Source organism: Rhipicephalus sanguineus, chromosome 2 (genome assembly GCF_013339695.2).
Source record: "Rhipicephalus sanguineus isolate Rsan-2018 chromosome 2, BIME_Rsan_1.4, whole genome shotgun sequence".
Lineage (NCBI taxonomy): Eukaryota > Metazoa > Arthropoda > Arachnida > Ixodida > Ixodidae > Rhipicephalus > Rhipicephalus sanguineus.
The window spans coordinates 28,137,918-28,164,365 of NC_051177.1; the positions used below are offsets into that span (position 1 = coordinate 28,137,918).

At 48.3% G+C, this 26,448-nt stretch overlaps 1 protein-coding gene across 8 annotated transcripts in view; it reads right to left on the reverse strand.

Annotated features, from left to right (window-relative positions):
- LOC119382611 (uncharacterized) overlaps positions 1-26,448 on the reverse strand; it is a 138,934-nt gene that overhangs the window by 89,575 nt on the left and 22,911 nt on the right. For all 8 annotated transcript variants that reach the window (XM_049412263.1, XM_049412268.1, XM_049412264.1 and 5 more), the window contains exons 2-5: positions 16,137-16,200; positions 12,298-12,383; positions 10,878-10,970; positions 9,208-9,267 (exon numbers count right to left, since the gene is read on the reverse strand). In XM_049412263.1, coding sequence (XP_049268220.1) covers positions 9,208-9,267; positions 10,878-10,970; positions 12,298-12,383; positions 16,137-16,200 — 303 coding nt within the window. The remainder of the gene's footprint in view (positions 1-9,207; positions 9,268-10,877; positions 10,971-12,297; positions 12,384-16,136; positions 16,201-26,448) is intronic.

Sequence of the window (26,448 nt, forward strand, 5' to 3'; positions counted from 1 at the left end):
TACAGCAACCGCACCTCCATCGGTTGCTGTCCTTAGTTTTCCGGATACGGGCTAGGTGACCGGCCCCGAGTTGGGCCAGTGTATGGTCGGCGTTGGGGAGAGACGTAGCGGCCTGGCGACGGCGAACGGGAAGGTTGTCGGGGCGTCCATTGCGTTCCCGCGAGGTAGTCGGCGATGTCACGTGGTTTTTCCCCTCGCTGTGGACGCGGCGCGTCGATGGCGAATCCACGCAGTCCCATCTGTCGGTACTGGCAGCGGCGGTAAGTGTGGCCAGCTTCTCCGCAATGGTAACAGAGTGGGCGGTGGTCGGGGGCGCGCCAAACGTCGGTCTTCCTCGGCGTGTATCGTTGGCCGGCTGGCGGGCGGTATGACGTCGGTGGCGGCGGTGGTGGTGCCTGGCGGCGGAACTGTTGAGGCGGCGCGGCGTCTTGACTTGGGCGAGGAGGGGGGACGTTGCGTCGGGCTGCAGCAGCATAGGTCACTGCTTGCAGCTGCGGCTGCGCTGACTCGGGGTGCCCAGAGACTGCTGGATTTCCTCTCGGACGATGTCAGCGATCGACGCAACTTCAGGCTGTGGTGAGGGTAAGAGCTTGCGTAGTTCTTCCCGCACGATCGCTCGGATCGTTTCGCGCAGGTCGTCGGAGCCGACAGCATGAACAACTGGGTTGTCTTGAATCGATCGGCGATTATACTGCCGGTTGCGCATTTCCAACGTCTTCTCAATCGTCGTCGCCTCTGAGACGAACTCTTGGACTGTCGACGGTGGGTTCCGCATTAGCCCAGCGAAGAGCTCTTGCTTTACCCCTCGCATGAGCAAGCGGACTTTCTTGTCCTCGGGCATGGCTGGGTCGGCGTGTCGGAACAGTCTGCTCATCTCTTCCGCGTACAGCACCACGTTTTCGTTTGGAAGCTGCACACGGGTTTCCAGCAGAGCTTCGGCCCTCTCCTTGCGGACGACACTCGTGAATGTGGCAAGGAATCTTGTGCGAAAAATGTCCCACGTCGTGAGGCTTCGCTCTTGGTTCTCGAACCAAGTTCGGGCAGAGTCCTCCAAGGCGAAGTAGACGTGTCTTAACTTGTGTTCATCGGTCCATTCGTTAAAAATGGCGACGCGGTCGTACTTCTCCAGCCAACTTTCCGGGTCTTCAGCAGATGATCCGTGAAAGGTCGGTGGGTCCTTTGGGCGCTGTAGCAGCACGGGTGCAAGCGGCATGGTTGCTGTCATTGTCGCTGTTGTGTTGGTCATGGTCGGGGTCTTCCTGGTCTTGTCGGGTAAAGGCTGGTATTCTGGAGGTAGTCCTTGTGTCCTGCGGCTTGCTCGCTGTTCGGGGTAGGCGTCGATGTCTTCGTTGCGGCCCGGACTGGGTTCACGGCCTGACGGGGGCGACCGGAACATGAGCGAAGCAGCACCTCCACCAGACGTCACGTGGTCGTGACGTCGATGAAGACAGCAGTCGGCGTTTGCAGGATGAAACTGTTTATTTGGCCGAACTTGTGGCCGGAAAATGAGAACTAGAACTACAGCAATGCACGCTGTACAAATATAGCGGCGAACAGGGCGTCGTCCGTCGATCAACTGACAAGCGGTCAAGCGCGTCGGCTTTTATACAGGCGCTATGGAACTTTCCAGCAATATCGCTGGTGGCGGCGTTATCTCTCGACAAAGCTGGAACATTCGCGTGCGGCACGCAATCTTAACAAAGCGGTCTACTAAAATCGTGAAGCTTCTCGAACACTGCTTCACGGCCAGCGTCGAGTGTTGATAACCGTCCTTGCTTGTCAAACTCGAACACATCAAAATAAAAGAAGAAGCGAGCGTGGCAATATATATATTATAAAGGAGATTTATTGGGCGTCGAGCTTATCGCTGGTCGCGTAATGCACCGAGCACAGTCCGCTAGCGCGAGGCTCTGCTGCACCCTCGATGCTGCTGCTTCTGCGCCGGAGTACTTCGTCTTCGTTACAATGGCCCCGGGGAAAAAAGGAGCCATCCTGGCGACTTAGTCGTCTGTAGGGACCGTAGAATCATGATAGGGTTTGAGTCTCTGGACGTGTACAACCTCGCGGTTACGACGCCGCAGGTCAGACGGCGGCGTGATAGGTTCAATAAGGTAGTTGACAGGAGAAGTCTGTTCGAGAACGCGGTATGGCCCATCGTACTTGGGAAGAAATTTAGACGAGAGCCCTGGTGTGCGATGCGGCACTGACAGCCACACAAGGGCACCCGGGAGAAAGACGGGAGTCGAGTTCTGGGCATCGTGGATGGCTTTTGGCGGTTCTGGTCATCGGAGGTAAAGTGGCGGGCCAGCTGGCGACATTCTTCTGCGTGCCTGGCGGATTCCAAGATCGGCGGGCACTCGGACGCGTCCGGTCGATAGGGCAGAATGGTGTCAATGGTGTGGGAAGGGTGACGGCCATAAACGAGGTAAAAAGGGGAGAAACCAGTGGTAGCTTGCGTCGAGGTATTGTAGGCGTAGGTTACGAACGGAAGAACTCGGTCCCAATTCGAGTGATCAGGTGTGACGTACATAGCGAGCATGTCACCAAGAGTGCGAGTAAAGCGCTCTGTAGTGCCGTTGGTCTGCGGATGGTAAGCAGTACATGTACGGTGTACAATAGCACATTCAGCGAGCAATTTTTCAACGACCTCTGATAAGAAGACGCGGCCACGATCGCTGAGAAGTTCTTGAGGACCTCCATGACGCAGCACAAAACGGTGAAGTATGAAAGAGGCGACCTCTTGTGCTGTGGCAGTTTGAAGAGCAGCAGTCTCGGTATAGCGTGTTAAGTGGTCGACTGCAACGATTATCCACCTGTTGCCGGTAGGAGTCAATGGAAGCGGCCCATAGAGATCTATACCGACCCTATCAAAGGGTCGGGAAGGGCACGGCAAAGGTAGTAGTTCACCGGCGGAGATGTGCGGTGGAGATTTTCGGCGCTGACATTCACGGCAAGAGCGGACGAAGTTGCGGACGAAAGTATACATGCCACGCCAGTAGTAACGGTGTCGAAGTCTTTCGTACGTTTTGAAAACTCCTGCGTGGCCACACTGTGGGTCAGCGTGGAAAGAGGAACAGATCTCCGACCTCAAGGCTCGCGGTACGACGAGCAACCACGTGCGTCCCTCTGGTGCATAGTTGCGTCGATAGAGGAGCTTGTCGCGAATCGCAAAGTGCGGGACTTGGCGCCGGAGCATTCGCGACGCTGGGACTTGAGAAGGGTCGGAGAGGAGGTCTAGCAGAGACGCAGTCCACGGGTCATTGCGCTGTTCGGCAGCAATGCTGTCAAAGTCGAGAGATGATAATGTGCTCTCACACGTGGAATCAGCAGTGGCTTCCAGAGAGAGAGGGGAACGGGAAAGCGCGTCAGCGTCAGCGTGCTTCCGTCCTGAGCGATAAACCACGCGTATATCGTAATCTTGAATTTTCAACGCCCAGCGAGCAAGGCGGCCGGATGGGTCTTTTAACGTCGAAAGCCAGCACAGCGCGTGGTGGTCAGTCACGACGTCAAAAGAACGGCCATATAAATATGGGCGAAACTTGCCAAGCGCCCACACAATGGCCAAACACTCCTTTTCTGTGACGCTGTAGTTACTCTCTGCCTTGGTGAGCGTGCGACTTGCGTATGCCACGACGTATTCTGTGTGGCCAGGTTGACGCTGTGCAAGCACAGCACCCAGGCCTACACCGCTGGCGTCGGTATGGACCTCAGTTGGAGCTTCAGGGTCAAAATGGCGAAGAATGGGTGGCGTCGTGAGAAGCCGTCGCAAGGTGGCGAAAGCCTCGTCGCAGGCAGGAGACCACGATGAAAGATCTTTAGTGTCGCCAAGGAGTTGTGTGAGAGGCGATATAATTGACGCAAAGTTTCGAACAAATCGCCGGAAATATGAACATAGGCCACTGAAACTGCGAAGTTCTTTGATGCTAGTAGGTTTAGGAAACGCAGTAACAGCGCGCAATTTCTCGGGATCCGGGAGGATGCCGTCCTTGGACACAACGTGGCCTAGAATGGTCAGTTGACGCATGGCAAATCGGCATTTTTTAAGGTTTAATTGCAAACCCGCGTTGGTCAAGCAACTAAGGACGTGCTGAAGGCGGCGCAAGTGTGTTGCGAAGTCAGGGGCGAAGACCACGATGTCATCGAGGTAGCATAGGCAGATCTTCCATTTAAGGCCACGGAGAACGTTGTCCATCATTCTTTCGAACGTAGCAGGTGCGTTGCAAAGTCCGAAAGGCATGACGGTGAATTCATACAAGCCGTCTGGCGTGACAAAAGCGGTTTTGGGGCGATCGGCCTCAGCCATCGGCACCTGCCAGTAGCCTGACCGCAAGTCTAGCGAGGAAAAGAACTCAGCACCCTGTAAAGAATCCAGAGCATCGTCAATGCGCGGCAGTGGATAGACATCCTTCAGCGTGATCTTGTTCAATCGCCGGAAATCGACACAGAAGCGGATGGAACCGTCTTTCTTTGTGACAAGTACCACCGGAGACGCCCATGGGCTCTGGGAAGGTCGAATGACACCTCGGCGGAGCATGTCGTCCACCTGGTCGGCGATGACACGGCGTTATGTAGCAGACACGCGATATGGACGTTGCCGCAGCGGTGAGTGAGAACCCGTGTCGATGTGGTGTTCGACTGCTAAGGCACGACCTAGAGACGTTTGTGCAACGTCGAAAGAAGGGCGGTAGTGCTGAAGGATGGTAAGGAGCTCTGATCGCTGCGCAGGTGTCAAATCTTCGGCGATGAACGGTCGGAATACGTCCGCAGATGCTGGGTCAGGCGTGGAGAGGACACCCAGTTCACAGACGGCCGTCGAAGGCACCTCATCGGGGACGGAGATGAATATTCGTGTGGCGTTGACCGTCTCGACGTGGCCAAGGCACTCGTGACAAAGCAATGACAGCGGCGATGAATTATGGTTGTAAATGGGCATTGTGGCGAAACCTGCGACAAGGTCAAGAGCAGCAAAGGGCAACGGAAGGGCTCTTCGGGTAACGAAGATCTGAGAGGGCGTGAAGAAGACCGTCCCGTCGGATATGGCGCTGCACGAGACTGGTACGGCTGCCGAAGAGTACGGAGGGATGGAGGTGTCGTCGTTGACGACAAGTTTGGCGGCAGATTGGTGGTCGACGGAGGGTGGGTCATCGAGTGAGCAGAATTCGACTTCAGCACGAGCGCAATCGATCACGGCGTTGTGACGCGACAGAAAGTCCCATCCTAAGATAATCGCATGGGAGCACGATGAAAGTACGATGAGCTCTATCGTGTACAGAACGTCCTGAATGGTCACACGCGCTGTACAGACTGCGGCCGGTTGAATGGGCTGAGCACTGGCTGTACGAAGCGACAATCCAGAGAGAGGCGTCGTTACTTTACGGAGTGAGCGGCAAAATCCAGCATCGATAACAGAAACAGCAGCACCGGTATCCATAAGAGCGACTGTAGCGACATCTTCGACGAACACATCAATAACATTAGCAGGTGACGAATGAGGACTTGGGCAAACCGAAACTTGCGCAGTTCTTGCCTCAGGAACTGCGTCGTCTAGTTTCCCTCTTCGTTAGGTGCGGACCGTCGACGCATAGGGGAAAGCGAGCGGCGGCGCGGAGATGGCGAGCGAAGATGTTCCAACCTAGGCCGGCGATCAGACTGGTAGCGAGCTGGCGCTGAAGCAGCGGGAGCGTAATGTGCGTTTGAGTCTGGCGGGCAGTACGGCTCTCGAGGGCTGTCATCGTTGCCTTGCACCCGGCGGCGGCAATACCTGGCGACGTGTCCGGGGTATCGACATGCGAAGCATATCGGGCGATTGTCGAGCGTGCGCCACGGGTTGGCTGTGGCATTGCTGGCCCAGCGGACCGGAGGTGGAGGATAGCTCGCAGGATGCTGGAAAGGAGGTACGGATGCTTTGCGAGAGGGCATGGCAGCGACCGCAGCGTATGTAAGTGGAGTAGCCACAAGACTTTGCTCGCGGGCAGCTGGCAGCGCTTCAGCGACCTCTCCTTGAATGACGCCGCGGAGGGACGATGGCAGATTTGTGGTAGCTTCCTGTGTGAAGGGCACCAGGGAGAGCTGTCGGGCGACTTCTTCGCGGACAAAGGCTTTAATTTCGGCTATCAGCGACGCGTGGTCGTGGCCGTTGGTCAGGCTGGACAGTGATGCCAGGTCGTGTGCGGAGGGTCGTCTCGTCAGAGCTCTCTGCTTCCGCAATTCATCATAGCTCTGGCACAAGCTAATAACGTCATTAACTGTGGACGGGTTCTTCGCCAGGAGCATTTGGAAAGCGTCATCATCAATTCCTTTCATGATGTGTTTGATTTTCTCACTTTCCGTCATGGCAGCGTCCACGCGTCTGCACAGGTCGACAACGTCTTCTATATAACTGGTGAACGTTTCACCCGCGTCTTGTGCGCGTGCGCGCAAACGCTGCTCGGCTCGCAGTTTTCGGACGGCGGGTCGGTCGAATACTGACGTGATGGAGGTTTTGAACTGCGGCCACGTTTGGACATCTCCCTCGTGGTTCCTGAACCAAAGACTGGCAACACCCGCGAGGTAGAACGATACGCGCGTTAACTTGTCCGCGTCGGTCCATTTGTTCAGAGCGCTCACCCTTTCGTAAGTCGAGAGCCAATCTTCAACGTCGTTGTCGTCTGTTCCGCTGAAGATTGGAGGCTCACGCTGCGGAACACTGCCAGGGCAGGTGGCAGGTGGTGATGGAAGCGTCTGCTGGTTGGCGTCCGGCATAGCAGAAGGTAGCCTCCGAGAACGAAGATCCAGGATGGTAGAGGAAACGTTACCCAGCACGGGTCCACCAAATATAAAGGAGATTTATTGGGCGTCGAGCTTATCGCTGGTCGCGTAATGCACCGAGCACAGTCCGCTAGCGCGAGGCTCTGCTGCACCCTCGATGCTGCTGCTTCTGCGCCGGAGTACTTCGTCTTCGTTACAATATATATATAATATATATATATATATATATATATATATATATATATATATATATATATATATATATATATATATATATATATATATATATATATATTGCAAGCATGTCACACAAAACATCATAGGCGTTTCATCACGGACATTATTTATTTATCTTTCGGTACAGTTATACTCGAGACCGTTGCAAGAGTGACTCTAAACGCCGTACCAAAACAGTTTCTAGAACTTGAGTCGGAACTTAAAGCGAAGATGGCTGCGAGACAGAGCTTTTCAAATGCCAGCCATTAAGTGTCACTTTCTTTTCTTTTTTTATTTTCATTGTAAACCGGGTCTACGTCCCGGTGCTCCCTAGACGGCGCTCTACGGTAAAAAAAATATACTGGCAGAACCATGACGCAGGCCACACGTGCTAGCCGCGATTCTTAAATGGGCTGTTGGTGGTGGCGCGTGGTTGTAATCTCGGCAATATGAGCGTATTTATTCAAAGATGGCCTCAGGGCCTGCTTTGGGCTACGACTCCTACAACGCAGAGTGCAGGCTAGACTCTGCAAGAAAACACTTGGCTACATGCTCCTCGCGCGAGCAGTGAGAATTCACAGCACTGCTTATAGCCCTACTGGGAAAATGTCTCGAGGATACGCCCCTTAAGTAAGCCTAAAAAGCAACAAAGAAAGGAAAGTGCATTTTTATGGCTGCATGGCCGCTTTATTGCGGAGGCAACCTTTCCTATCCGGGCAAGACCGCGTTGTGCTTTCTCGGAAGTGTTTCGCAGCTAATGAAAAGATATGGCAGCGGGGCGGGATGACGTAGATGAAAAGCGCCACCTTTGTAAGGCGACTTAAACGCTAGATGTTTCTAAGTGTGCATAACATAAACCCAGGCATTGGTTGGGTCGTCGGCTATCATTCACCCACGTGGATATGATTTCGAATTACGGCTACGGGAAATTCCATATCACGCTTGCAGTGAAGAAACGGTTCGCTCAACACTAACAATGCACGCCGAAAAAGAAAACGAAAGAAGAGGCGCCTCAGTCCTTGAAAGTTTTGGTTTTATTCTTTCTGGTTCGTGACGCTGAAAAATTTCGATTTTTCTTTTACGCATACTTCTGCGCAAGCACAATTTGAGAGTAAGCACATAAACAAGGATCATATTGATGTTTTTCACCCCTTGGTGTTGGTCTGAAATTTCAATAAAAAGAAATTGTTATAAATTAAAACGGAGTCTCCAAGAAAAGAAGATTCTGCGAAGACTTGAGGGAAATTGGGTTTCTAGAGAAATTTGCATCTTCATACGCGACGTTCTATGTGGAATGTTAGTCTAACGCGAGAAAAGGTGCGACTGTTGTGTGCTCTATGAGCATTGAGAAACGCAATTGTAGTTTTTTTTTTTTTTAATCGGGGCGAGACGCGCGACGCGTCACCTCAAGTTGTGAGAAGAAGCGCCTGCGGCTGAGAGCTCAAGAGCCAGCGACAAACTGTATTCGGCTGCCAGAGAAAATTAATCTCTGCCAGCTGCAGCACTCGCCCATTTTTTTTTTAGAGTGCACCAGGGAAGAGTTTCATCACACAATCTGTGAAAGTCTCCAGATTAGAGAGCAATAAACGCTCGCGATATCAACAAGCGCAGTTGTAATGATGTAACAGGAGGAGTGCGTTATCTACTTGCTTTTCCCCGGACCCCCTCTGTCTCTTGAAAATAACCATAGAAAAGATGAAAATCGTGTAGTTAATTACACTTTCGTAAAGTTTGCATGTATCTCTCTTCAGGCGCATACTTCCAAACAGATTACGGATACACAGACACAAACAACGAAAAAAAGGGAGTAATAAAAAATTACGGAGTATAGGGTAACTAGGTTACTCGAATCTGTCGGCTCCGTATCAATTTTGATGTCTTGGGATTCGTTAACGTGTATCTAAGTGTGAGTGAACACAAGCGCATTTCGCTTCCACCGAACTCGCTTGTTCGCGCTGTACTTCAACCGTGGGTATCGATGATAGAACACGCGTTAAATGAACTAACGTGGTCAAACTCTTTCCGGATACTTCAACTACGGCGCATAGCTGTATTCTAGGCTGCGTGAACCAACTATACGACACATTCACGGATAAATGAAGAATAGTCAGACGCTTCTGAGTCTCATAGCACCAGGCAGGTTTATGCGAGAAAGTCCTGGCATGCCCATGGCATCTTTATGTCGTCGTTATACGAAATACGGTGCTCGCTTGATTACGCAGCAAGAATTAGCTGAATACTTACATTTACTAAGCACAAGGCGTAGTCGACAACGTACATGGTGATCACAAAACCGTCGATTTTCTGCAAACAAACAAAAAAGTTAGATAAAAGGCGAATTCAAAGGGTCGTGCTTGACCTATGAAATACAACTAGCAAGAACGTTGTGCAGAAATTCTGATAAAGAGAACAGGATTATTAGAAAAATCACGGAACCTCTGTTACATCTGTTACAATTGAACGTGTTGTACAAGTGATACTGCCCAAAACAGTGCTGCATCTGTTTAAGCCAGTGTCAGGAACGAACTATAGTCGGTTACGAACCAAGAATAAATGTAAGCTCCGGGCACAGCCGTTGCTGTCCCACCAAGAGAGAATTAGCATAACTGTCCTATCCAAACGCATCTGCTCACTTCAGGGACGTTAAGCATCTTTCGCGTAATTCAGATAGGTGATTTTCCCATACAGACGTTCGTGTCGCTGGTTTCTGGTAGAAAAACTTGAACTTCTTGCCAAGTTTTGGCAAAGATTCCGACATCTAGTAGTTTTCGCTGTTGGGATAGTTGGTGCATGTCTATAATCAATAGTCAACTTCGCGCCAAAATCACGACCACACAGAAACACGAAGGAACACATACAAAGGACGGGCGCTCACTTACAACTGCTCGTTTCTTGACGAATAAAGGCTACTAAATCCACTTTTCGCCAACGCATGCGCAACGTATACTTCTGCCTTCGTTTACTTAATAACGCTATCGAACACCTTCTAGATACCGCATTTCCGATTCATACAGGTTTATTGAAGTTTCGCTTATACAGTCACTACCCCTCTTCTTTGTGAAAAACGCCTCCAAAATTTCCTGCGCTATACCGTGTATTTGCATTTTCCAAAAATCCGTATCTCCATGAAGCGTGGCGTCATTCACGTGATGTCACATGCGCGCTTAAATGCGCACCGTCCTTATTTCTAGTAGTATAAATGCGTGCTCCCGCGCTCCATCATAGAAGCAGCGCTCCGTCTGGCCAACATAGCTTTTACCGCAAGGGCATTTCGTAAACCACCTGGGTGGCACACTTAGTAAACGGCCGAGCACGCTCCTCTCTGCAGCCTTTCGGCTGTTGAGCATGACTTGCTGTTATGCGAGGGCAGAACTTCGCCAGTTTGTTTGGGCCCGCGGACCCCAGCGGTACGCCATGCCGACTCGCAACCTTTTAAGGTTGCATGTGACCTTATGTACATAGGGTAGCACGTCAGCCCGTTCTTTTTCCTTTCGCGCTTCAGCCGGGCCATTTCTCACCTTCGGCAGAATGCATTCCGCAACTGCATACCGCTCGCAGGGACGACAAACTTTTAATTCTTAATATGCGTAAGATTTACATTAGCAGCGAAAACGTACTCACGGTTAGAATGGAAACCACCTATATAGCACGCCTATCTTTGCACACATGAATGGCAGGCGCGCCGCAGTTCTGGGGCCGGAGCTTGTATTTATTCGTAGGTTGTAACCGACTATACACTCTCAATAAGGTCCTGGTTGAATGCTGGATATATTCAGGAAACCACACGAAAAATGTCCGGTGTCCTGGCTATATATAGCACTTTAAGCGGGACGTGATTGTCGCCACCCTCCGACCGGCTGCCAGCTGCGCGGAACTCGACCAGTCTGGCGTGCTTTAAGGAGGCCAGTGCTCACCAGGTCCGTGATGAAGTAGAACGAGAGAGCCACGTCCAGCACTGTGGTCGTGGACACGAACGCGATCCACGGAAGCAACAGCAGGTGATTGTCCTGCGACGAGCGAAGATGTCGGGCGCGTGATGTTTAATAACGAATATGATGGTGGGGGCTGCGAATGGATATATGTACCATAAATGCGATCACACGAGGATAACGATGGTAGCGAAAGCGGCAACGGTAGTAATTGTTGTTATTTCTGACACTGTAGATAATGTGGGTTACGGAATCTGTATGCGGTTTTTAAAGGGACATTAAAGTGAAACAATGAATCGGTTTAGATTGGTAAATGGTACTCTGAGAACAATAATGTCGTTAATTTCACCATCATAGGTTTATAAATACAGGATGAAATCAAGGTTAATGATTCATTTTTAAGTTTTGCGCCGAAATCGCCGCACGTGACGTCACAGATTTGAGAGTGTATTTTGCGTGTTTTGGCCGTCATTGGCTCAAGGAAATTTCCTGAAGCTTGTTATGTTAAGTCTATGGCCCCCTCAAAGGACAACATACTTCATTTTTACTGATTAGGAACTACGTAGAACCCATTAGATGCTGTCAAAATCTATGACGTCACGACGTTTGGTGTGGGAATTTCGAGGTCGCGTCGCCACTCGCATTTTCTTTTTGCTTGTTTTCTCGCTTGCCAAGCGCCTTCTCGCGGCAAGCGCGGCGACTTTGGAATTGTGAAAGAGTAATTTATTAATACGAGAAAAAGCGTTTTTCTCTGTGGTGTCCGTTTAAGGACAGTGCTATTGATGTCGCCAATTTCGAAACTCCTTTTTCAACGTTCTTGAGTTACACGGGTATTCCCGACAAAAACAAAGATAGCCTCAATACGGCATTGGTTGCTGTTATCGACGTCCTTAAACCAGAAGTTAAGAGAACATGGCCACCCGCCTCGATAAGGTCGGAGGTTCGATTCCAGACTGCAGCGGTCGCATTTCGGTAGGGATAAAACGCAAGAACGATAGTGTACTTGGTTTGAGTAGGCATTAAAGAACCACAGGTGACATAAGCGAGTCCGGTTCCGTCCACTGCGATGTCCGTCATAGAACCACATAGATCGACCAGCACACGGAACACAATTTCTGGAATATTCTTTCATGTGCTAGTGCCTGTTGAACTGGGTGTCATAAGGTGACCCCAGTAGTTTGACGCACCTCCGACAATTCAGTTAACGCGAGCAGGTTAACTATTTCTTTATCATCGCTAAAAGCGCCTTCGCAAGTGATTGAAGTGCAAGAGTCTTAGCGTTCCTAAAGGAAAAAAAAACATAAAGCAATGATTTCGTTGGATCCATTATGTGGTTTCTACACGACAGGTTACGAGCCCTGACATTTCTTTAAGGTTGCAGCAGTCAAGCGAAAAGACAACTTACGAAAAAGAGGCCCAGGAGAAGAACCACGGAGAACACGATGCAAAAACCGGAAAGAATGAGCAGCAAGACGATCAGCATAAAGCTGACTGCAAATAATAAAGCAAACAAGAAACATGAGAGAGCGAGAGAGAAAAGGAGTGACATGGCCAAGGATCAATACTCCGTTTCACATATCAGGTGCAACGTTATGGAAGCTAGCGAGACTTCTTGCAGTATAGATGCGCTCTCACTAAGAAATAGTTCAGTTGTTTTACCACCCGCAATGTGATTCTCTTTTTTTTTTAGTTTTTAGACTGAGTAATAAGTAAAGATGCTATGTGCCTTAGAAATAAACAAACCCCTTTATTTATACGGTTATCAATAGGTTATTCTGGATCGCTTATCGTCTTTTTGTTTTCGTATCGTGGCATCCGCGATTCGTTCCGATAGCGCGCAGCCGGAGCCAATGGCGGAGGCCACATTTACAACGATCACATCAAAGCGCGAGACGCGCAACCTTATACGTTATGCTGACCTAACTTCTTGCACAGCTTCCACAGTGGTTGACGTGAGCGCAAAACTTTCGTGTACTAGGAAAGGCGGAGAGGTCGCGATATATATATATATATATATATATATATATATATATATATATATATATATATATATATATATATATATATATATATATATATATATATATATAGGACAAATGTATACACTTCTAAAAAACTGTTTATTTGTCGACGTTTCGATCGGAGACCGATCTTCATCAAGGTCTTGATGAAGATCGGTCTCCGATCGACACGTCGACAAATAAACAGTTTTTTAGAAGCGTATACCTTTTTCATATTTATTTACGGCAACCGAAGACAGACTCTTCATTATCTATATATATATATATATATATATATATATATATATATATATATATATATATATATATATATATATATATATATATAGGACAAATCTATACGCTTCTAAAAAACTGTTTATTTGTCGACGTTCGATCGGAGACCGATCTTCATCAAGGTCTTGATGAAGATCGGTCTCCGATCGAAACGTCGACAAATAAACAGTTTTTTCGAAGCGTATACCTTTTTCATATTTATTTTACGGCAACCGAAGACAGACTCTTCATTATCCATATATATATATATATATATATATATATATATATATATATATAGATGACGCAGAAGGAGACCCTCAGGGCCCCCCGTGGCCCCAGTGCCTCGAGGGTCAGTGCTTTCTCTATGCATCTGTGAATGCCTCGAGGGAGCTCTACGTTTTATTCCGAAGGGAGTGCCATGATTGCAAGAAAACGGAACTTAGTGATTTTTAAATGATTTATGTGCTCGCATACGAGCTCCGTTGCACAGTTATTGTGTCTACGCTGATGCCAACACGGAGTGCATAAGAATCCGTACATGCAGGTAAAAAATGATAATAAATAAAAGACACATATTTCAAGTGAACCTTAAAAAAAAGCACGGCAGATCCTACGCGTTGTGGTAATCGGTTTCATGCGAAGCGGTCAGCGAGTACTTCTATGCTGTATTTTATGGACTTGAGTCAAGCGTTACGAGGTGCATCGACGTGTTTTTGTAAGTGTAGTAGCTGTGTGCACATCGTGGGCTTACCAGGCACGTCGACAACACTGGCGTTTAAAGGGTTGCTTATGGTGCGACGTACGTCAGTCCTCACGTTAAAGTACATACGTCAGTACTATCAAAACTAAATGGACTTTATCGTGCAATCATGTGAACATCATACGTATCTTTTGATAATGTATTCCTCCGGGGTCGAGCGATGCCTAAATATAGCTTGCGGAATCATAGGAATACAAATGTAATGTTTATTAGACTGCTATAAAAGCGGAAGCAAACCACAGACGTTGATCTGATATAACGCCTGTATCGTTGGAGTACATATGTAGTGTTTATTGCTTTCTTGTAAAATTAGATGGCCAGCACCACAACCACAATCGACGTTGCATCGACATTGCGCCTGCATAGGCTCTTTTTCCAAACCTGTTTGTGGACCTGGCGTGGCTCTGTGGTAGTATACTTGATTGTCGCACAGAATGCTTGGGTTCGATTCCTGCTGGGATCCTAATTCTTACTCTTTTAATTCTTCGGGTCAACGCTGCCGATGTCGATTTTTCTTAACGCTCTCGCATTTAAATCACCAATGTCTGTTCTCGCCGTTCCTGGGTAGATATAAACTGTCAATCACCTGTGGCGCATACCCGTACACCGCGGCCCGTGGTAAGCGGATATGAGCCACACGTGTCTGGACGAAAGGGTCTGACGACGTACGCGACAGGATTTTCACGTTATTCATGTCATGACCCGACAGTCATACTCGTCAAATCCTCTTACCCTCCCACGCCAACTTTGGTCTACACCAAGTTAAGGAGGCGATCATGAGAGCACCCAGACGTAGGCGAATAGATAGATAGATAGATAGATAGATAGATAGATAGATAGATAGATAGATAGATAGATAGATAGATAGATAGATAGATAGATAGATAGATAGATAGAAACGCTCAACGTACCTCTAAGAAATGCTTCGCGTGTAAAAAAAAAAAAAAAACTGGAGCAGCTTGCGCTAGTGGTGTAAGGCTGGAACAGGGGATCCAGGCGGCCTTCCTCGTTTCTTTTTAAGATTCTCTTTTTTTCCTCCTCTTTCTCTCTGTTTTTATCTCTTTGTTTAACTCTGTTTCTTTCTTTCTCTCAATGTCTATTTCTTTATCTCTCTTTCTCTAGCTCTTTCTATGTTCTTTTCTCTTTTTTCTCTTTCTTTGTCGAAAAGGCGGTTTTAATGAGGTACTTAGTACTGCTGGAGGCAACGTTACGATGCACGTGTAATCTAGTCACATCAAATCAGCCAGTTTTCGTTCAACCCCATGAGCGCTTATAAAAAGAAAAAAGAGAAACTACATTGATTTTTAACGAGTATAAGATCCCCATGTCATACAGCTCCAACATTTGTCACGTAAATACAGCGTTTAAAATAAACGCCTCGTTAGTGCTCACTAGTATAACGCAATCATTTCTTCAATTTATTCACTGTAGAAAAAGAAGGGAAACAAGGGAGAGTGTAAACGTAGGGAGGTGAGTGTATCTCACTTGACACCTAGAGAAAATGTCAATAATTGATACAATAATTTCCACAACTTATTAATCAGCTGCTACGATCTCTTGAATGATTACGAGGTGCTTTTCCGTAAAGTGGCCTAACCTGTGCGATAATTATGCACTGCTCATATTATGGGAACGTGCAGGCAACGAATTGCTTACGTTACGAAATCTTATAACCACCTGAAAAAAAGTTAAAAACACAGCACCAACACTGGATACACGAAAGGCACTGAGTGAGTGAGTGAGAACTTTATTGTGGTCCAAAAGGGGCAGAAGCTACTGTCACTAGTTCGTAATTAACAATATACAATTAAGGTAATTATGCTGAATAGCCACGGCGTTAGTGTCAGAAAGGGAACCACGCATCGGCAACTATATAAACACACTGTAATAGCGACCTCTGCTCAAGTTAAAACTTTTTCGCTATACTGTGCAGACGCAAAAACATCACCAAAGAACGAGGTATGTCTGCAAGAGTGTGCGCCATATTGACTGACTGCACAGAGAGAGAGAAAAAATTTAAGTGAAAGGCAGGGAGGTTAACCATAAAAAAAGTTCTCCCGTTTGCTATCCTGCACTGGGCAAGGGGTAAGGGGGTACATAAAGGCAAGAAGGAAAAAATGAGAGATGGGAGAAAGGGTTAAAAAACTTAAAGGAAAAACACACTCAAGCAAAAGCGTGCAGCGTGAGAAGACAACGCGTTCTCACCTGTTGAGTGCCGCGTAGAGCTGAGATGACATGCGCCTGTTGCAACTAGCATGGTGTAGAAAATCTGCAACATAAATTTCAGGTGCGTATGCTGGAAGAATACGCGTATTTCGAGTCATCCGTTCACATTTCCACATTGAATAAACAAGAAAAATTTTCGGTCATATACTTATACACACACGCGTATGCGCGCGTGTTTATATATACAGTATAGACTTGACCACTTTCTACTTTCTGATTTTTAGACGCTTGGTATGAAAAGAAAAAAAAAGAAAGCGCACTAGGCCATGTTGGAGTGTACTAGGCCCTAGCCACGTGTAGTCGCGATGCAGTTTTTTTTTTCTCTTCGCAATATTTCATCAGTATATATATTTTTCTGTTATTTGTCCTCGAGATACGTAGGAGTGTTATTTATTTCTTACTGTATTTGTCCGAGCCCCTCTCATGGTCAGTATAATTTTTGACGACTTCTATACTCTCAACAACCACGCGAATGCACGTGTCCCCGTGGGGCTAAACGGCAGAATAGCTGTCATGATCAAAATTTATGGTTTCACCAGAAATAGTGTCGTCATCGTTCGGCTACCGGTATTGATAAAGTGCTCACGCAGGACGCTAAGCGCAAGCAAGAGTTACATGCCCGAGATGACTTTAAACTCCTGACGTACTGAGTGTTTAGCTCAACTCAAACGGAGTATAGGAAAGCACAAGTAGAAGTAGAAGACGCGCTGTCGTCTTTCCTTTCCTTCTACCCCTACCTTTGTTTAATTTTACTCTGAGTTGCGCCAAACACTGAGAACGTCGTGGGATACCAACTCGCCCAAACTGATACTCTTGTGACTTTAAACTCGAAGTTTCGACGAATTTTCTACGCTGGTTACAGACACCATCCCTCAGGGTGCGCTATACGCCAGTATAAACAGATGAACCTCCCAAAGACACATTCGCGATTGGCAATAAAAAAAGAAGGAAAGAAGAAAGAGTATGTGGGCCCCAGGTGCTGTGGGAGTCGGTTTATAAGCGAAGCGTTCTTTGGTGTGCGCGGAGAATGCCCTCGCGTTTTAAACCAGCATGCCTTTGCGTTGCAAACCGCGCTTCGCTGCCCGAACAGATAAGTGTTCTTGCAGGCTAGTTTGTGCTTCTTCCACGTTTTCGCGAGGTTAAAGGGATACCCCAAAATCTCGAGAACGGTAAATGAAATCGCATTGTAGACGCAATTTTTTCAGTAGTTGTATTTTCGGCCCTCTTTCTACGCTTTGGTTTAAACAATTCGTCGGCCGTGACACCGAGCAGTCGCGCGTACTCTGTCGCTATCGTACACCAGTTTTTCTTACCGAGCAGATCTGCCCGCAGCACTAATGCGGCTTTGCGTTTCGTGCTGTATTCACTACGCAACGAACTACAATTATCTTTTGGAGCTCCGTTCCCGAAGCAAAGTGGTTAACAAAAGCATCGTACTGAAAAGAAGAGGACAAGCGCTGTTTAGAAAAATTCCCGAGGCGGCGAGTGTTATATCATAGACGAAAATCCACTGTTAATAACAAGAACATAGTAGTCTCGGTAAGGGCCTGCCTTTCGTTTTGCTGTTCTATCTGGTGGCTCCTCCACGGTTTCGCGGGACGCCGTGCGTTTTGGGGGGGGGGGGGGGGACCTACAACATTTTGTTGTGTGGGGTGGAAGTGCCGCGCGGCACGGACCGGGCGCGAGTCAAGCGCCCGCAACGACACGACGATTCTCGAAGAAAGTCGAAATTTCTATCTTTGCCATACAGGGTCTTTTGGAGAAGAAGTGTCAAGCGGAGTCTTTGTGTCTCAGCCCGGCGCAAAGCAAGTGGTACCGCACTTTCTGTTGGCCCTCGTTAGATAAGTCTTCGTAAGACTTGGACGTCGCAAAAATAGACGAGACGACGCTTAACCCACGTTGTCAGCGATCACAAGCGCCAGCCGCGGGAGCTCTTGCAGCGCCACTCGCCGCCACGCGGACCGCCTGGCGGAGCTTCAACCAAATAACCTCCCAAAGTATTTAAAAAAGAAGGAAAGAAGAAAGAGTTTTTTTTTACTGGTGTGCGCGGAAATGCCTCGCGTTTTAGACCTTTGCGTTGCAAGCTTCCATAAGTGTTCTTCTAGTTGTGCTTCTTCCTATTTACATTATCAGAGGCAAAGCTCTTGCGCTTCGAACGAAAACCAGCTGGTGCGACTCTCTCACTGAGGTAAATGACAGGCGCACCGTGGTTTCGTGGACGGAGCTTATAATAAGGCGAAAGCCTCTGAAGCCTCATCAAACATGAAAATTGACCGCCGGCGTCAACTCGAGTGACGCAAAGATCATCATCACGTGATGACGACTTCATAACATCGTGCAACTAGGTGACGTCATCATGACGTCATCATGACGTGACTTCGTATGATGACATGCTTACATGACAGCGTCGCTTGGTAAAAGGTGGGCCGATCGCGGAGGCAGTGCAAAACCTCGTTACGTACAGAAAGCCTTCAGAGGGGGGCAGGGGAGGATCGATAGATCGACTGAGAAGGAAAAGAAGAAGATGGCTTTCGTCTTCGAGTTGTCTTATAGGTGGGCATAAGGAACCCTGTGAGCTTCTTATTCTCAGGTGGCAACAGACAGTTAGCCGACATTAGCAAGTGCCGGTATTATGCGAGGGAACACGGCCGGCTTCACACAGCTGGTTACAAACGAAATGATATATTTTTAAACTTCTAGCGTACATTTCGTCATGATTATAGTTTCATATGATTGAGCGTCGGCGTGCCTCGCCGTAACCGAGTGAACGAGCCCAGCCAACGATCAGGGGCGTAGCCAGAAATTTTTTTCGGGGAAGGGGTTTGAACCCCCCCAACCCCCCCCCCCCCCCCCTTGGCTACGCCCCTGCCAATGATGAAAAACTGAGAAGGAACGCCTCGCGCGCCGCGTCGTGTGCGCGTCAGCCAATCAGAGTTCAGAACGCAGTCACGAGGCGCGTCATTTTGGCGACTTTCAATGCCACGAGATAGACCTGCACCAGATGGCCGCGCATCTCGGCGGAGCTGGTGCGCGCATTGAAACCTTTCGACGAAAAGCCATACTTCTGGTGGTATAACGAATACGTTCGCACATCGTGTCCACCTTTCGTTTCTCGCTGTCACGCTATAGTTTATAGTGTAGGCCGAGGTAGTTTCATTTCGTTTCTTTTCATGAAAGCCCACTATAATAATTGTTACTGTATAGAATAGATAGCTTGCAGGTGACGTCGTGGACGCAGCTTATGAACGTACTGGCACTTCACGGTGGCGGCTTTTGTGACAAACAAGTTGAGGTTAACCTGCTTCAATGGATAACGAAAGAACCTGCATGTGATGTTTTGATAACATCAATGAGACATCGCAAACGTCGCGTCCCCCCATGCTGGTGCTCCAACACGGCGGTTTCTGTGACGTCAATGCAAGACATCTATAGTGTTCAACATGGCGTCGCCAGGAAACCCCCTTCCCCCGTAATTTTTCAATTTTGCGCGCACACATACAATTGCACGCACGAACGTACATAAAGTATGGTTTTCCTGGTCTATTCATGTTACAGTATATGTAAAACGCACTATAGAGCATAATCATGGTGGATAGTGCCGCCGCGGTAGCCCACTGGTTAAGGTCTACTCGGCTGCTGACGCGAAAGTCACGGGTTCGGTGTCGGCTGTGGCGGCCGAATTTCGATGGAGGCGAAATGCTAGAGGCCCGGCCGTCTATGCGCGATTTCAGTACACGTTAAAGGACCCCAAACCCGCCACGGTGGTCTAATGGTTAAGGTGCTTGACTGCTGACCGGAAGGTCACGGAATAGAATCCCAGCCATGGCGACCGCATTTCGATGGAAGCGAAATGCTTCAGGTCCATGTACTTAGATTTAGGTGCACATATAAGAACACCAGATGGTCAAAATTTCCTGAGCCCTCCACTACGGCGTCCCTCATAATCGTATCGTGGTTCTGGGACGTGAAACTCCAACATTTATTATTATGTTAAAGAACCCCAGGTGGTCGAAATTATCCCGAGCCCTCCACTACGGCCTCTCTCATAGCACTTCGAGACGTTAAACCCGGAAAACCATGCAATCATCATGGTCTGTATAGTGCATTAGACACACTTCGAGCTGTAAGTCGCACAAATAACCCGACTCATTCTCGAACAAGGATAAGTTATGACAACCTCTTGCTCATGCTGTTTCACCGGTAAGGGTCATTTAATAAGCGGAGAAACATGGCGCCACGAGCAGATGCGTGAACATACGACACCAAAACAGCATCCGCACGATGCCCGCCAAGAAAATTATGCACGTTGTAGTATATCGGCTAATAGACGAGTCATACCCTCATTATATTTAATTGATATTGCAAATCAAATTATCGTTACAAGCTGCCGCACGAACTCATGCTTTATACGAGAAGCTTCTTAATAAAAAAAAACAAGCGAGTGAGTTCCTTAGAGACCTGTCTTTCAGCCTTTATAAGAGAGAGAGAGAAGGTTTTTCCTGACATGCACGTGCCGATACTGCTTTGATGTCCCACCTTCGCCCATGTGATCTTCGTGGCGTGTTCTTTCTACTTAATTAGCGGTCCTTGCTGTTGAATGAACAGCGTGAGTTTAATCTTGTCCTACACGTACAGCGTCTTGTCTACTTCTTTCCTCTACCTAAAGCTTCAGGTAAGTATAACGTTCTGCTTAGTGTTCCCAAAAAGTACTAACATGTATAGCATTGCGTCAGCTTGACGGGACTCTATATACTCACTTCCTTAAATTATACCATCGTCATTCATAACTCTTTTTCTTTCCCGTTCCACTCCCCCGGTGTAGAGTATAGCAGACTAGAGCATGCTACCGCTCAGGCTAACCTTTCTGCCTTTCTTATCTCTCTCTTTCTAACCCATGTGCGTGCCTGTGTGTATGTGCGTGCGTGTGTGTGTGTGTGTTGTTGTGTGTGTGTGTGCGTGCATGTGTGTGTGTGTGTGTGTTTGTGTGTGTGTTGTGTGTGTGTGTGTGTGCGTGCATGTGTGTGTGTGTGTGTGTTTGTGTGTGTGTTGTGTGTGTGTGTGTGTGCGTGCATGTGTGTGTGTGTGTGTGTGTGTGTGTGTGTGTGTGTGTGTGTGTGTGTGTGTGTGTGTGTGTGTGTGTGTGTGTGTGTGTGTGTGTGTGTGGTGTGTGTGTGTGTGTGTGTGTGTGTGTGTGTGTGTGGTGTGTGTGTGTGTGTGTGTGTGTGTGTGTGTGTGCGCGCGCGCTCGCACAACTACAGTCCTTGAATAACTACTGTACCAATGACAGCCCATGTCATGCGCTCATCGCTGCTGAGAAATGATCTCTGCACGCTCCCTCTCATAAACACACTGTTCTTGTCGAACGGACGTTTACGCGTAGAAGCAAAAAACAAGAGTTCTACATTTCTCGAGCGTGTTACGAAGCGTGATATCCTAACCGAGACGCGGTACGCTAGAGGCGATATTCGACGCAAACATATCGATCCGCGGTGCTGGATAAACGGAACCGAAGTCCCCGGGGAACCTCGAAGCTTTGAAGAGACTTCCGCGGTCTGCGGCTTTTCAGCATTCCATTTCGCGCCTAGCGAGCACCTATGTGTGGTTACCGCCGCTGGTGTCACGCTGCTATGGTCACAGTGCATGGAAAGCACTCTGTGTTTCTCGCAGCTTTGCTTTCGGCACCTTTAAATGCATGCAGTCGGCAAAATGGAAAACGGCGGCAACCCTGGCTCCGGGATGGTTCCGGCTCAGGTACTCGAATTCTCCTGTATGCGCCGAAAAAAAAATTTTCCATTAAGAAACACGGCAAACTTATTTCAACGTTCAGGTTGGAGAGCGGCCTTTATAAAATATCTTGCCATCGTTCTTCTGTTACTGTCTTGCCCGAGTCGCTATCTTACAGCGTTAAATATGCTGAAATATTCAGGTGTGCAACCCTAGTTAATATTCTCATGCCACTAGCAACGAAAAGTGCAAGAGTGTGGTTAACCAGGCCAGTTAGTATAGACGGTTTCGCTGTTTGTAAACAAACTGGCATGCGCCGAACGGTTTGCCCAAGAAGACTTGCGGTGCGGCACTTTCGGTAATACTTTTTCAGCGGTCCCGGTGGTGTTTGCCTGGTGTGTTTGAGTTTATTGCTCCATTATTTCTGGTCCATTCCTTTGGAAGGGTTTAAAGCGATGTCTAGCGATTACATGAGGGGACTCGACGACGTCGCACGGGAGAGCTACAAGCAGGAACTTCAGTGGCGAGGAGAGGAGTCACTTGATCCGCTGGATGAGGGAAGTTTTGCAATTCAGCTTCTTGGCTGGAGCTAAGAAACTTTCCTCTCGTCACAGCCGCGGACATATTTATGTAGTTTGGTCTAGGCACACAAAATCACTATAAAACGCTTATTACTGCGCCTGTACCTGTCACACCGCGGGTACTTTCGATGGAGATCGGCGCCAATCGGAATCGATCGCGGTCCATTGTGATCGGTGTGACTGAGATAATATAAAAAAATGTACTCATTACGTGATGACGTCAGGTGCGGCTGAGTCACGCGAACTACTATGGCTTACTTACGAGTACACTATTCATGAATCAAATTTTCAAATTAATCCGCCTACATCTACAGTCCTCGCTCACACCGAAAGATAAATTAGCTAGAGTGTGACGATGTCCGTTGGCGGCAACACAACAGCCGATGAGCCATTTACTCGCACCGATGCACCCACTCATACAAAGCAAATGCAACGGCGTCACGGCAATCCGCAACAAAACGTGGGCACCGCGACGTACACTGTGCGGCGATTCATGTTGAGCGTGCTGCTCTGGTGCCCCGAGTGTTGCTTCGAACTGTAAACATCACTGATGAGGCTCCAACTACAAGAAACACCTTTACGATGGATTTTTGGCGCTATCCAGCTTTCACGTTTTGCTATCCACTTCAGGAGACAGCGCAGTTATCTGTCTAGTGTGGAAGAAGACGGCGTCAGACGTGTTCCTTGTGATTGGTAACACCTGAGCATCTCCTCGTTTTGTTATCTCTCTCTCTCTCCTCTGTGCCATTAGAGTACGCCTTGAGCTTTACTTGCATTTGATGAAGTGGACAGAACAAATCTACGCGCTTTTTGTGGGAATACAGTTTTCTAGCCTGATCGCTGCAATCCTGGCACTCAATTTGCCTTCATCTGTCGGGAAACGCAACCTTTTGACTTGCGATAGAAAACTAGTTTCGGATCGCAGACTGCATCCTGGCACCACACAGCAGCGCGCGCTTCACCGGAATAATTCTATCCGCAGAAAACATCCAAACACAAGCAGCCGGGCGTGCAACGCAGGCTAAAACCACGCTAAAACACGGTAGACAGGAAGCTTTCTAGGGTGCGTTTCCGGTGAACGCACAATGTTGCCAGAGAGAAGCAAGCGCTGGCGAAACCATCTATAGACCTTTGCATCGGGCGAGGAGGACTGGTCTGGCAACCAGCGCTTTTCTCCTTTCTGGCCCGTGCGCGACGGCGCGGAGTGTGCGGGTTGGTGCTTGGATGAGCGGCGTTTACGAAGAATGTTTGCGTGTTTTAGGTCTACCTGCGGATTTTCTTATCTTTCAGTGCGATGTCAGCCAGCGAAAGGTCAACGGGAAACCACTGTGCCGTTTTTTGGTTGTTCTAAAAACCACAGAAAAAAAGGAAACTGCTGTCTGAAACCAAGCGCGAAGTGTTCGCGGTTGCGGACTCTTCAGGGTACAGCGTTTGTGTTACGTCTCAGGTTCTAAATCGGCAAGTGCCGCAATATATCCTATATTCCCAGTGTCCCACACAGTCAAATGACAATCGGATATAACCAGATAGGCGAACAAACACAAGCGGTCAAGTATACGGCCCTGTCCGTTAAAGCGCGAAACATCTAAGCACCATTCGAGTATCCAGCTGTGCTGTTTTCGCTTCGTTTTATTATTATATTTTAATATGATGTCGTAGGTCTAACAATTAGCCTCGTCGTTCGGCTCAACACGGTGATCGCTGCAGTTTATGTAGCGGTATTAGCACGGACGAGAAAACCTTTCGCAGCAGGATAACGGGCATCATACATTTAATTTGTGCTCTGCACCGGCCTTGTAGAACCCGAACATTCACTGAACACTACATGAAAAGTACGTGGCGAGATCCTTGTCGTGAGGTTACCATTTCCGTAAGAAAGCGGTGTGTATCGATGTCCGATATAAAAGGTGGATAGTTAAAAGTAGATACAGAAAAAAAGAAAAAAGAAAGGTACTGTCGCTTCGTGTGCAGTACAACCACCTCAGGAAGACAATTTTTTACGTGGTCAAGAACCATGTCCGACAAGCCGCGCAGAATTAACCTAGTTAATTCTGCGAGGCTTGGTGCCTCACCGACAGAAGAAATTTTCTGACCATCTTCACCTTATCGCCGCTGAAATCCAATCAAGTGTCACGACTCTCAAAAGAAAAAAAGAAAAAGAAGTGCGCCGGCATGTCAACATCACCATCGCTTCTATGTACCAGCACCTCCCCGTAAACAGCTCTCATTTCGTTCGCACCGGTGGACAATAAACAAGCGAGTATACCAAGCGGTCACTTAAAAGTTGAGAAACAGGATAGGCCGACAGTTTGTAAGCAACAGACAGATGCCGTCCGCGCCACGAAATCGAGACTGTGCGCTCATGCATGACCGCATGTACGAGCGGTACTCGGTGCGAGAGCATAAAAAAACCGAGAATGAAGAAAAAGACTAGAAGATTACAGTGCAAGAAAAAGATTCATTGTATCCCCGAAGAGTTCCAGCACTTGCTTGCCCAGCTAGAACGAGCCGAAATATTTGCGACGTTTACCGACAAACAGTGCCGGAAGTACATGATAACGACCACTTGCGACACGTTCGCGCTGCCGTATATTAATTAACATCATTGACCCTCAATGAATCATACTTTTTCAGGACGTCTCACAGACTCATTTCCTGCTTAAACTGCATCACATGATAAGAGATTCCGCGCGCCGGAGCGAAAATAAATTACTGCAAGTGCAACCGCACGCATACTTTCCATACAAGGACGGAGCTTCGCATATGCCAGTCGGTTGCCAGACCAGAGACGGCGCCACCCGCTAGGCAATATGGCGGCGCCCTCGAAAAAAAGGTATATACGAATCAATCGCAAAAAATAAAGTCACAGTTTCGCCGCAAGGGCGAAGCAATGAATGCGATAGCAAGAAATCAATGCTATACGAAGTGAGGCTCGCCAATGGATACTCTCAGTTTGAACAGCGCTCCTGTTGCAAAGGCGGCCGAAGCAGCGAAGGAAACTAGCGTGCTTCAAGTGTCGAGCTGTGACACTTGATAGTTCGCGCTCATCTTCTGTTTGTTCGTTTAGCGGCATCCCTTCAGCTCGAGTGACTTTCGTACGCTCCGTAACATGAGCGCAGACATCACGGTGAAAGCTCGAAACATCAATCCCCCCCTCACCACGAGAAAACCGCGCGAGCAGACAGCGGAATTGCAAGGTCTCCCTGCGCAAATATAAGAAGAAGCGAGCGAGCTCGCCGACGACTTTTAAATGCGTGCGTCGCGCTCCTAGCGCCATCTCGCTGGTAATGAAGAAACGCTTATTATCGCCTGCCGTCTCTGAGTCCGTCCAGCGGTAAAGGGTGTGTATATAACGCTCGCCGTTAGCTATGTGGAGGATCTGCGTTTCGTGGCGTAGTGGATAGCGCCACTCGCTGCGGAGCAAGAGGTCCCTGGTTCGATTCCGCGCTTCGGAAGCATTTTTCTGAATTACTTTTCTTTGGGGCTTTTATATATATATACATGCTTATAAATATACGGTACATGACGGCGGCGTCGGCAAAATTCAGCCGAGACTGTCCATATAATTGCTATCGCAATAAAAGTCGCAGTTTCGCCGCAAGGGCGAACCAATGAATGCGATAGCAAGAAATTAATGCTATACGAAGTGAGGCTCGCCAATGGATACTCTCAGTTTGAACAACGCTCCTGTTGCAAAGGCGGCCGAAGCAGCGAAGGAAACTAGCGTGCTTCAAGTGTCGAGCTGTGACACTTGATAGTTCGCGCTCATCTTCTGTTTGTTCGTTTAGCGGCGTCCCTTCAGCTCGAGTGACTTTCGTACGCTCGGTAACATGAGCGCGGACATCACGGTGAAAGCTTGAAACATTCCTCTTCCCCTCACCGCGAGAAAACCGCGCGAGCAGACAGCGGAAGGGCAATGTTATCGCTGCGCAAATATAAGAAGAAGCGAGCGAGCGAGCCGACGACTTTTAAATGCGCCTGTCGCG